Raw genomic sequence first — 10,724 nt, forward strand, 5'->3', positions numbered from 1 at the left:
TTAGGATATTGTCAAACGAAAATGGATATAAACATCGAAAACAAAAAATACAAAGTTCAGTACGGTTCATCACGAACCGTTTCAAGTCTCTCTCCCGCTCCTGAGCCTCTCTCTCGACTTTTCCCTTTCCCGCTCCCTTTCGACGTGAGCGAACTTCGACTCGAGCTTCTTCCTCTTGCTGTGAGGTTGAGCGATTCCTCAAGCCCCAACCCTCCTCCTTCCAACGCGTCCCTACTCTCACTTCTCCTCCTTCTGCTAGTCTCTTTCTCTTCGTCCCAGCGCAACCTCCTTTGACTGCGACCTCGTTCCTTTAATTCTTCCATTTGGGTTCTCGAATCGACTCCATACGAATGAGAATACGCTGAGCTCCTCGAAGTCGAACGAGACGGTCGGCGTGGAGTCGAGTGACCCTGAGAATGATTGAGGGAAGAAGAGAAAGCGAGAGGTTCTTGCGAGACGGGGGAAGGACGATTGCTGTTCCTTGTCGTAGTGAGGTCGTTGTTGTGACTTGAAGAACGCGAGAGCGATCGAGAAGAGGAAGATCGGGACGTCGAAGTTGAAGCAGAGACAGGAGTCGAGTGAGACGGCGAAGAAGGGTACGAAAGAGCTGAGAGAACTGGAAGTAAAGGTCGAGTGGTCGAGGGTCTTCCACGAGCAGGAGACGGAGGAAGATCGAGCACGTTCATCTCCGTGTCGACGTTGTTCACTTCGAGTTTTGCCGTATCCACTTTCAGCAAGGATCGAGCGTTCCTTCTTGTTCTTCGTCTCGAATTCTTCCGTTCCTCCTCTCTACTCTTGACGAATCTCAACCATTCCGAATTCACGACTTTATCGATATCCCATCTCTCCTCAACTTTCTTCTCCAAACAACCCTTCAAAACTTCCAACACGAGGTTCTTCTCCCTTCTCGCTTCATCCGAATCTTCCCCGCGTACCCTCAAGTTCTCGGGGATTTCCCATTCACCTTTGATCAATCGAGTTCGGAGACGATACTCCCACTCGTCCCAAATTGGGAGAACTCCCTCTACCATCGCGTAGAGAACACATCCGAGCGCCCAGATATCGACCGAAGGGTGAATAATCGGGATTGGAGAACGGATCGATTCGGGAGATGAGTAAGGGAGAGAACCGATCGGGTGAAGATGGCCGATGAGAGGGGATTCAGAAGACGACGATGAGGAAGGAGGAGGAACGAGTATGGAGGAATGATGTGTGGGTGGGAACCTTGGTGTATGAGTCGTGTGAGAAGAGTTATTGTTGTTCGATGTGTTCGAAGAGGGACCGACCGAAAGCGACAACTGAGAATGCTTGTTTGGTCGATTCAAGGAACCTCCTCTCGCGAGGGTCGAAAGTGGTGGAACGGAAAGGACGGGTGAAGATACCTTCTTGGCGGTCGGGGACGACGCAGTTGCTCCGGAGGATGAGGACTGCATGATCTCGGATAATCCAAAATCGGCGAGTTTCCAGACTCTCTTCCATCTCTCTTGCCTCCCTCGGCTCCTACTCCTATCCCCGTCTCTCTGCTCCTTCTCTCTACTTGTCTCGTCCTCATCGTCTCCACTCTCAGAGTCTTGTTCCTTCTCCCAAACACTCAACAGATTCTCCAGCTTGAAATCCTTATGCACCACTCCTTTTTCCTCGTGCAACCATTTCAACCCATTCACAATCTCAGCAAACACTTCCCCTGCCCTTTCGAGCGTCAACGCCCTCTCTTGAGGTTGTGGAGGAGGGGAGAGGAATCGAGAGGTCCGAGTAGAGGAAGAGAGCGAATTCGAAGCTGAAGGGGACGAAGTGATCGATGAAGCGAAAGGGAGGGAAGTTCGAGGTTTCATTCGAGGGAGTGTTGTTCGACCTCGGGTTGAAGTCGACCGATCTCGTGATCGAGAAGAAGAAGTTGAGGGAGTGTGGCTACGATCGGTGCTGGAAGAGTTTGACGACGAGAGAACAAGTTCGAGAGGGGGATCGTCTCGGTTTGAGGGTGGGGAGTTGAGGTAGGAAAGGAGAGAACCTCCGTCGCAAAGAGGCATGAAAATGTAGGAGAATTCGGCGAGTTCGAAAGTCGACAACAAGGGGACGATGTTCGGATGAGGCTGGTGAGTCGTCGTTGGAGGGGGTGTGCGCGAAGTGATGTGAGACCAGAGGGTCAATTCACGATTCAAGAGAGCGAGCAAGAGAGTTTGTTCCGGAGAAGGTACGACCTCGAGTACCGGCGAAGAGCTTCTATCCCCCAGACTCGGGGAAGGTAAAGGAGACTGTTCGATCGGACTGAGTGTCGACGATCCCGTGACGTTCTGACGCGAGGCGGCTGTTGCTGAGACGAGAAGGTGAGAGGGAGGTTTGATAGGAGACGAAGTTGAACGATTTCTTTCGAATCCTCCGGGAGAGAAGCTGTTTCCGAGTAATCGATCTTTCGATGGGTTTCGTAGAGCTGTCGACTGATCGGAAGAGGGTAAAGACCATTGGAACGAAGTGGCTCGAGCAGTCGTCGAACCTGGAAAAGGTCTCTGACCTCGCTCAGCCGACCACGGGGGTTGATTTCTTGGTGAGAGTCCGAACGCTTCGAGTGCGCTACCGGCTCCTGCATTTCCTCCTCCTCCTGCCGAGAAGAGATCCTGTCTGACGATTTTGACCGCGATCCTCCTCCTCTTCTTCCTCTTGGCTTGTCTTCCACCTTGAACTCTTGGCGTAGTCGATTTCGATCTCCAGATAACTTCTCTCACGACTCCCATTCCTCCGCTACCTAACTCTTTCCCGAGTACCCACTCTCCCTCTTCTCGTTCGTCTTCGTCCTCGTTGGTTTCCCCTAGCACTTGCGCACTCGTAAAAGGTAGCACGAACCCTGCTTCGTCTCCCTTCGGCGGTAGTAGATTGAGGCCTCCTCCTCCTTGTCCTTGAACCCTTCGAGCGAACGCGTGATTCGAGTGCGAATTCGGACTCGAGTTGTAATTGGTCGAAGTCGGAGCCGAATTCGGAGAGAACGAAGACAAGAACGAAGCGGCTGGGGACATTCCCATCCCTGGTATCGGACTCGCGGTAGTCGAAGTCGAAGTCGCTGAGTAAGGTTGAGAAGAAGGAGGTGCTGAGGAGTTTCGTTCGTTTCTTGCTGCTTGTGGCTCTGCTTCAGACGACCGGGTCCAGTCATCTGGACTCAATGTTCTCACCGCCATCGGTTCGACCGTCGAAGAAGGGGATGAGTCCTTGTTCGACGAAGTTGCTCCGAAACTTCCAATTCTCAATCGATTGAACGCATCCCTCGCTTTCAAACTCGGTTGTCGCTGAACGCCACCCAAGGTCAGAGGTACGCCTCCTCCTCCTGTTGCTGCTGTGTTCGGGACGAATGAAGACGGAGGTGAACGAGCTCGAGGAGTTGGAGAGGGAGGGAAAGCAGGAGATAAAGTCGTTGTGTTTGAGGTTCGGATTCCGTTCGAGGGCTCCTAGATATACATTTTGTGGTTCGTTAGTTTCCGGTGTTTGGAGCGAGGACAGCTGCGAGAGGAAGTAATTACCTCTGAATTCATTCTCATTCGCGTATCTCCCTCCTGATCGAGCTCGGTACTCGCTTCCCTCCTCCCTCCTCCGCCTCGTTGACTGAACGTATTCCCTGGTGATTCTGTCGGCGCAACCTCGCTCTTCTCCCTGGAACGCAGAATCGAATTGCCGCTGAAACCGCTTTCAGTTGCAGCTTGAGGCGTCGTACTTCTAGACCTCGTCGTTCTTCTGACTTTCGCGCCTAGTCCTCGTGGATCATAGAACTGGAAATCGCTGCTATCTCCATTCGAGCCAGTCGAAGGAGGGGGAGGAAGAGTCGAAGTGGAAGGAACAGGAGGAGGTGGGGAGCTCGAGCGACGTTCGGTAGCTGAGGAGGTAGAGGGAGTAGGGTGAATAGAAGAGGAAATAGTAGACCAGGTGGTCCTGCTCGACGCGATGGAGAGGTTAGCGAGGGGGCAAGAAAACAAGGGGGGAAAGGGTGGGGAAGCTTGGGAAGGAACTCACATTGAACGACCGAACGCGTGTGCTATGTAATGATGTCTGTACTGCTGTCTGTGTGAGAGTCGGGCTTGTCGTGAGTGGTGGTGAGGGGAAGAGAAAGGAAGTCGGCCGTTCCGTAAATTCTCTCTGTCTTCTCTTCTCCATTGTCCGACTCGTTGCTACTCGCCCTATGACAGACCCGACACCATCGCTCCTAGCACACGCTTCCGCTCTCCGCTCTCATCTCCTGACGACATTCCCTCCCTCTTCCTCTCCTCATCTCCTCTCCACTCTCCCTCCCTCCGAACTCGCTCACTTGCGCTCCCACTTGTCCTCGACGATCTCAACCCTTCGCACAAGCCTCTCCTCCTTTGAATCCCTTTTACCCGCTCCTTCTCTCGAAGAATCGGCAACTGAGCCTCGTCGACTCGAACTCGACAAATATCTCTCTCTACTATCCCAGTCGTCCTCGACCGAGGCCCTGTTACTTTCACTCAGTGATTCGACCTCGACTCCCGTATCGCACTCGACAAGTCAACGTCGATATCCGATTTTACATCCCGAAGAACTCTCGAAATCTTCTCATCTCGTCTTGCCGATCCTCGAACGAATCGCGAAAGACCTCGGACTAGTCTGCTTCAGAGATGACGAAGAAGAAGATGCCGAAGCAGGAGGAAAGAGGGAAGAGGAACGAGTTGTTACGTCGAGTTTGGGAGGAAAAGTCATGGTTGTGGACTTTAAGGTGCATCGTCAGTCAATAGAGAAGGGAGAGATGAAGGAGGTGGTGGAGGGAGTCAAAGTTGCGTATGTGTGGAAAGGAGAACAGATTTTCGATGAGCGCGGTGGGAAGATTCTCTCGGATCTCTTCTCGGCCTCGCGCAACGATAAGGGAGAACGAGACGATCGACAAGAGAAGGAAGAAATATGGAGCAATGTAGGAAGAGTGTTGAAGGAGTTACATGAGCTGGACGAAAGAACTGAGAAGGAAGAAATGGATTGGTTTGCGAAATTGAACCAACTCGTTGAACGCGTCGAAACTGAATTCCCCCAGATTGATCGATCGTGAGTGTCCACTGTCTCTCTCACCGTACTCTACCGCGGGACTAACCTTTCGACCATTTTTCTCTCGCATTGAAAGTCCAAATCCTCCAACTTTACCCGCACTACTTCCAACCCCTTCCTCGCTACACCCAATCCTCCTCATCTCGCTTAGCCCTTCCGCACTGCTACATCCCTCGACGCGAGCTTACCTCTCCTCCACCGCGACAACTTCCTCTTCGACCCTTCTGAATCGATTCCTTGATGTTCCGGGCGTCTACGCAGTGGAATTCGAGCTACCTACAACACTGAGCTCGAAGAATGGAGGAGGGGAAACAGTGGCCGAGAAGAAGGAGAGCGAGTGGTGGAGAATTCGGTTGGTTTCGCCTGAAGGAGGGATTGCGATCTCACGAGAGCTAGGGAAGAGGGTCTGGGAAGAACTCGGCGCGAATAGGACATTGAGCGAAGGGACGGCGACTGGGGCCTCGAAAGCGGAAGAGAAAAGCCGTGAGACCGGGGAAGAGAACCTGACACGGAAGAGAAAAGGCAGGAGCATGACGGATCTCATGCTGCTCGTAAGTTCCTATCCAAACTTACAAGCCTCTCGACAACTTTCTTACTGACCATGAATCTTTTGCGCGACCGACAGTCAACTTGGTGGACTTCTGAATCGCGGAATATGTCTCGCAACGGCGACGATGAAACAAGACTCACCCCGTCTAGTCACACCATCGTACGTCACCATTTTCTTCCATGCGAGGGATCAAGTCGGAGCAATCTCTAGAGCGATAAAGCAAGAATACGAATCATTGACAAGTTCGCAAAATTACTCGTTCATAGACGTTCGAACCGAAAGCAACAACGACAGGACACCTGTCACCCCATTCTTACAGGTTTCGACTAGCCTCCGACGATATTCCTTCTTCCTCTTTGTTAGGTGGACAAGAAGCATTCGTCCTCAGCAGTTTATGGCTTCTCGAAGAAGATCCTGACGCAGGTAAAGGCTCAGAAGGGATGAAGAGTCTACGGAAAGCTCTCGATGTGAGTCTCTTCTCCGTCTTGCGCGATGCTGCGAGCGATCCGATGCTGAGCCTTTTTGGGATGTTGGCAATTCAGATTTTGAAGCAGCAGATCAAGATCAATGATCTAGTGTTCAGCGTGATCAGCCCATCGACACGAGACGCAACATCAGCATCGGAAGCCCAAGTACAAGCAGGGAAGACGAGGGAAGGATCGACGAAGCGAAGAAAGCTAGAAGAGAAAGAGTCGATGAGTCTCGACAATCTGTTTGCTGATCGTACGGTTTTCTCCCTCTTCCTCTATCTGCTGCCTTCGCTGATTCGTCGTAGCAATCAATGCAGAGAATGATCAATCGCATCCCTTGCCAGTCTTCATCCATTTTCCTTCCACGTCCCTTTCCTCTCAGTCTCAGATTCTCCTCTCTTTCCCGACTCCCCACCTCCCACCACACCAAGCCTCTCCCGTCTCTATTCTTATCTCATCAAGCGACTCTGGCTACAGTATCGAAGTCAAAACGAAACTTGAAAATGTTCGGAATCGTTTAGAGGACGGAGGAGGGAAAGTATTGGAGTTGACAGGAGATTTGGGAGTTTTCCTGAGTTGGGTAGTAGTCAAGAAACTTGCAACACTGTGAAAATCGATCCATCTTGTGCGAACTCCGCGAAATTGAAGAGTCCCCCCGCGAAACTTAACGTGCCTCGCTCTGTCTTCTCCTTCCACCTCTTAACAACTCACTTTGCAAGATGGCACAACACGAGATCAAGACCGTAGCTACCAAGGCGTTCCAAGATCAAAAGTAAGCCTCGTATCCCGCTCCTCTCCCACTCTGATCTTCCCTCTCCGTCATCGATTTCGCTTCCTCTTCCTCGTGCGAAATCGCTCACTCACTCGAGAGCTGTCCCTGGCTGACACAAACGCTTGCGAATAGACCTGGAACCTCTGGACTCCGAAAGAGGTGAGTTCCGATTCAATTTCTTTCCTCCCACTCTCTCCCCACTCGAGACTGATCGAAATGACGTTCATAGGACTACCGTCTTCCAACAAGAGCACTACACTGAGAACTTTGTTCAATCGATCCTCTCTTCGATCCCAGGAGGAGCACAAGGATCTACTCTCGTCGTAGGAGGAGATGGTCGTTTCTACTCTCCCGAGGTCATTCAAACCATCATCAAACTCTCTGCCGGTAACGGAGTATCGAAATTGATCATTGGTCAAAACGGAATCTTCTCGACTCCGGCGGTTTCGCACGTTATTCGAGCTGAGAAAGCGACGGGAGGAATCTTGTTGACCGCGAGTCATAACCCTGGAGGACCCAAGGCCGACTTTGGCATCAAGTACAACATGGAGAATGGTGGACCCGCACCAGAGGGAGTAACGGATAAGATTTACGAGGTTTCAAAGACGATTTCTGAATACAAAATCGTCGAACTTCCTGAAGTGAGTCCTCCCTCTCTCGTTTGAGCGTTCCTCGCTGATGCGCGATGTTGTTCAGGCGGACCTCTCGAAAGTAGGAGATCTCGAATTAGGACCGATCAAGATCTCGATCATCGATTCCGTCGCTCCTTACGTTTCTCTCCTCAAATCAATCTTCGACTTCCAAGCGATCAAGACTTACGTTCAAGGATCTCCCGATGTCTCTGTTCTCTTCGACGGTCTCTCCGGAGTTACCGGTCCTTACGCTCGTCAAATCTTCGTCAAAGAACTCGGACTCTCCCCCGACTCGATTCAAAACTGCGACCCTTCACCCGATTTCAACGGAGGTCACCCCGACCCTAACTTGACCTATGCTCACACTCTCGTAGAGGAAGTCGAGAAACGTAACATCACGTTCGGAGCCGCTTCGGATGGAGATGGAGATCGAAACATGATTTACGGCAAAGGAGCTTTCGTTACTCCGAGTGATTCGGTTGCGATCATTGCCGACTGGGCCGAATGTATCCCATACTTCAAGGACGGAGGGGTCAAGGGCTTGGCGAGAAGTATGCCTACTTCGGGAGCGATCGATCTCGTTGCGAAAGCGAAAGGATTCGAATATTTCGAGGTTCCTACTGGTCAGTCGCTCTTCCAAATCCATTCGCTGTAGCGAGACAGTGTCTGACTCCTGAAAGAACGAGACAGGTTGGAAGTTCTTCGGAAACTTGATGGATGCTGGACGACTCTCGATCTGCGGTGAAGAATCTTTCGGTACTGGTTCCGACCACATTCGTGAGAAGGATGGTCTCTGGGCTGTTGTCGGTCAGCCTTCCTCTTTTGCTTCTCGTAGACCGTTTCGTCAAGTTTGAAAACTGACGCATGCATTTTTCCCCAAAACAGCTTGGTTGAACATCCTCGCTGCTGCCGATAAGCGTGGTATCAAGGGTATCAAGGGTGTATTACTCGATCACTACCACAAATACGGTCGAACTTTCTTCTCTCGGTCAGTTTTGACCCTTCTTTCATTTGCCGTCTCTCGTTCCACGTTACTGACTCGAATAAACACGCCGTTTTTACCAAATAGCTACGACTACGAAGAAGTCGATTCGGAAGCAGCCAACAAAGTTATGAAACACCTCGAATCTCAATTCTCGTCGCAATCCTTCGTCGGTCAATCCCTCTCCGCCACTTCCTCCTCGACCTCCTTCTCCGTCAAAGAAGCCTCCAACTTCTCCTACACCGACCCGATCGATAACTCTGTCTCGAAGAACCAAGGATTGTACGTTCGATTCTCGGACGGTTCCCGAATCGTCTTCCGTCTCTCTGGTACTGGTTCGAGCGGTGCGACGATTCGATTATATGTTGAGAAGTACTCGAAGGATACGAAAGAGTACGAGCGGGATACTCAAGAAGGACTCAAACCCTTGATCGAAGTTGCTCTCGAATTGAGTAAATTGTCGGAATTGACCGGAAGGAAGGAACCTACTGTCATCACTGTAAGTCTGCTCTCCTCCTTGGACAAGTAATCGACTAGAGGCTTACCAGACCTTGTCCATAGTAAAAACGGCAAAGAAGGAGCTCGTCTGTGTTATATCTATTGAAAATTTCGCTTCCCTCTTCTTCTCCTCGACGCTTGTCTCCGTTCTTCTCCTTTCAGTATTATGTTTCCGTACTTGGAAGTTACCGTTCAGTGACCTTCGGCTTGGAGGGGAAGAGAGACTTGAGACCGACCGTAAAGAGAGGATTTTCTGATTCTGGTTTTCTCGTTCGCCGACTTCGTCTCGCTTGAGTATCAACCCTTCCCTTCTCGGCGTCTAGCAGTACTTGCCTATCGATTCGGGGCTCGATTCGAGTGGCAACGACCTCTTTGCAGGACTCCTCGAACTTATTGCGTCTACATAGTCTTAATTTCGAGCGAAAACGCAATTCGAAACTGCGTCTTCTGTTCTTCGCTATCAATGCTCGACCCAAATGTTCGCCTTAAGTTGCTCGATATTCTGCTTTCCTGACTCTGTCGCTACCTTTGCTCCGCTCAGTTCCTGCACCAAAAATGCTTCGACCACTTCTCGCGGGCTCTTCTTCCTCCCCTTCCTCTCCTTCTCACCGCGACTACGGCTCTGTGCATTCGACAAGCTCTATGTCGACCTCGCCGAGACCTCCAGAACCGTCACATTCCGCGACGTTTCCCCCTGCACTTCAGGATCAATTGACAACAATTCGCTCCCCACCTCTCGGATCGACCACGTTCTCTCGCGACGCTGCTCAAGACCTACGTCGGAGACCAGGGAAACAATTGGGAGAAGGAAAACCTGTTGGGAGAAGACTCAAAATACCGCAAATCGCGTTTGAACTCGAGAATAAGGGGAGTGTAGCGAGGGACCATTTGGCGAGCGAGTGAGTGCAGCCTTGTCCGTCGCAGAGGAAGGGAGAAAGTCGAAGGCGGAAGTCGCAGTTCTGGAGCTGATCGTTTTCGCTTCGCATCGAATTCGACGAGGTAGACGAACGTTTCTCGCTTGGTTACGTACTTCTCTTGCGTTGGCGAGTATTGGGATAGGTGAGTGCATTCGACCCCGTCTCTAAGAAAAGAAACGGTCAGGTGAATCTGAGCTGACAATCAATGTTACTTTTTGACTTCCTCCTTTTCGTACTCTGTGATCCTCCCTCGCAGCTATCACTCAGCTTTTCCGTCTACCCGCTTCTACGACTGGTACTCCTACTCCTCCGCCCTCTATCGCCGAACAATCCGCTCAGATCAGCACCGCTCTCGCACCGATAATTTCCGCATATCCCCAACTCGCCGCATTGCAAACGCTTCTCGAAGCGCAACAACTAGAGATTGCACAATCAATCGTCAAGATCGAGAATTCGACAAGGTATCGACACCTTGGGAAGCCGATAGGTGGTACTTTAATTGCACTTGCTCTCGTTTTTCTGTTCATTGGCAAGGTTCTCTCCGTCTCGTCTTGGCCGTCCGATATGTGTGCTGACGAGCGCTAGAGGCGAACCGGTAGGCACACATCGATACTTTTCCGTTCAAAGCGCTCTCATGGGTAATCCGTCGATGTTCCCACCTTCGAGAAGAAGCATCGCTTTCTCTGGATTTTGCGTTGGTGCCCTCGTTATTGCGGCTTTTGCAGCTGTGCTCGCTACGAGGTGAGTGGGGGGGGGGGGGGGGGGGGGGGGGGGGGGGGGGGGGGGGGGGGGGGGGGGGGGGGGGGGGGGGGGGGGGGGGGGGGGGGGGGGGGGGGGGGGGGGGGGGGGGGGGGGGGGGGGGGGGGGGGGGG

At 51.8% G+C, this 10,724-nt stretch overlaps 4 protein-coding genes across 4 annotated transcripts; 3 read left to right on the forward strand and 1 right to left on the reverse strand.

The window, feature by feature from the left end:
* Positions 1–56: 56 nt before the first annotated feature.
* JCM6883_004019 (uncharacterized protein) lies at positions 57–3,524 on the reverse strand (the record flags this gene model as incomplete). Its single annotated transcript, XM_076634797.1, has 2 exons — positions 57–3,434; positions 3,507–3,524. 2 exons carry the CDS (start codon positions 3,522–3,524, stop codon positions 57–59), a joined length of 3,396 nt encoding a protein of 1,131 aa, XP_076485241.1.
* Positions 3,525–4,159: 635 nt separating this feature from the next.
* On the forward strand, positions 4,160–6,661 carry JCM6883_004020 (uncharacterized protein; the record flags this gene model as incomplete). The annotated part of the gene is made up of 6 exons (XM_076634798.1): positions 4,160–5,031; positions 5,108–5,582; positions 5,657–5,740; positions 5,848–6,048; positions 6,124–6,304; positions 6,369–6,661. 6 exons carry the CDS (start codon positions 4,160–4,162, stop codon positions 6,659–6,661), a joined length of 2,106 nt encoding a protein of 701 aa, XP_076485242.1.
* A 109-nt stretch (positions 6,662–6,770) lies between these two features.
* JCM6883_004021 (phosphoglucomutase) lies at positions 6,771–8,966 on the forward strand (the record flags this gene model as incomplete). Its single annotated transcript, XM_076634799.1, has 7 exons — positions 6,771–6,823; positions 6,956–6,982; positions 7,053–7,464; positions 7,520–8,078; positions 8,146–8,262; positions 8,341–8,443; positions 8,525–8,966. The coding sequence occupies 7 exons, from the start codon at positions 6,771–6,773 to the stop codon at positions 8,964–8,966; spliced, it is 1,713 nt and encodes a 570-aa protein (XP_076485243.1).
* Positions 8,967–9,490: 524 nt separating this feature from the next.
* Positions 9,491–10,597, forward strand: JCM6883_004022 (YidH family protein; the record flags this gene model as incomplete). The annotated part of the gene is made up of 4 exons (XM_076634800.1): positions 9,491–9,834; positions 9,939–9,994; positions 10,109–10,381; positions 10,452–10,597. The coding sequence occupies 4 exons, from the start codon at positions 9,491–9,493 to the stop codon at positions 10,595–10,597; spliced, it is 819 nt and encodes a 272-aa protein (XP_076485244.1).
* Positions 10,598–10,724: the final 127 nt, after the last annotated feature.

Source organism: Sporobolomyces salmoneus, assembly GCF_050403485.1.
Source record: "Sporobolomyces salmoneus JCM6883 DNA, S_salmoneus_JCM6883_v1_ctg71, whole genome shotgun sequence".
Lineage (NCBI taxonomy): Eukaryota > Fungi > Basidiomycota > Microbotryomycetes > Sporidiobolales > Sporidiobolaceae > Sporobolomyces > Sporobolomyces salmoneus.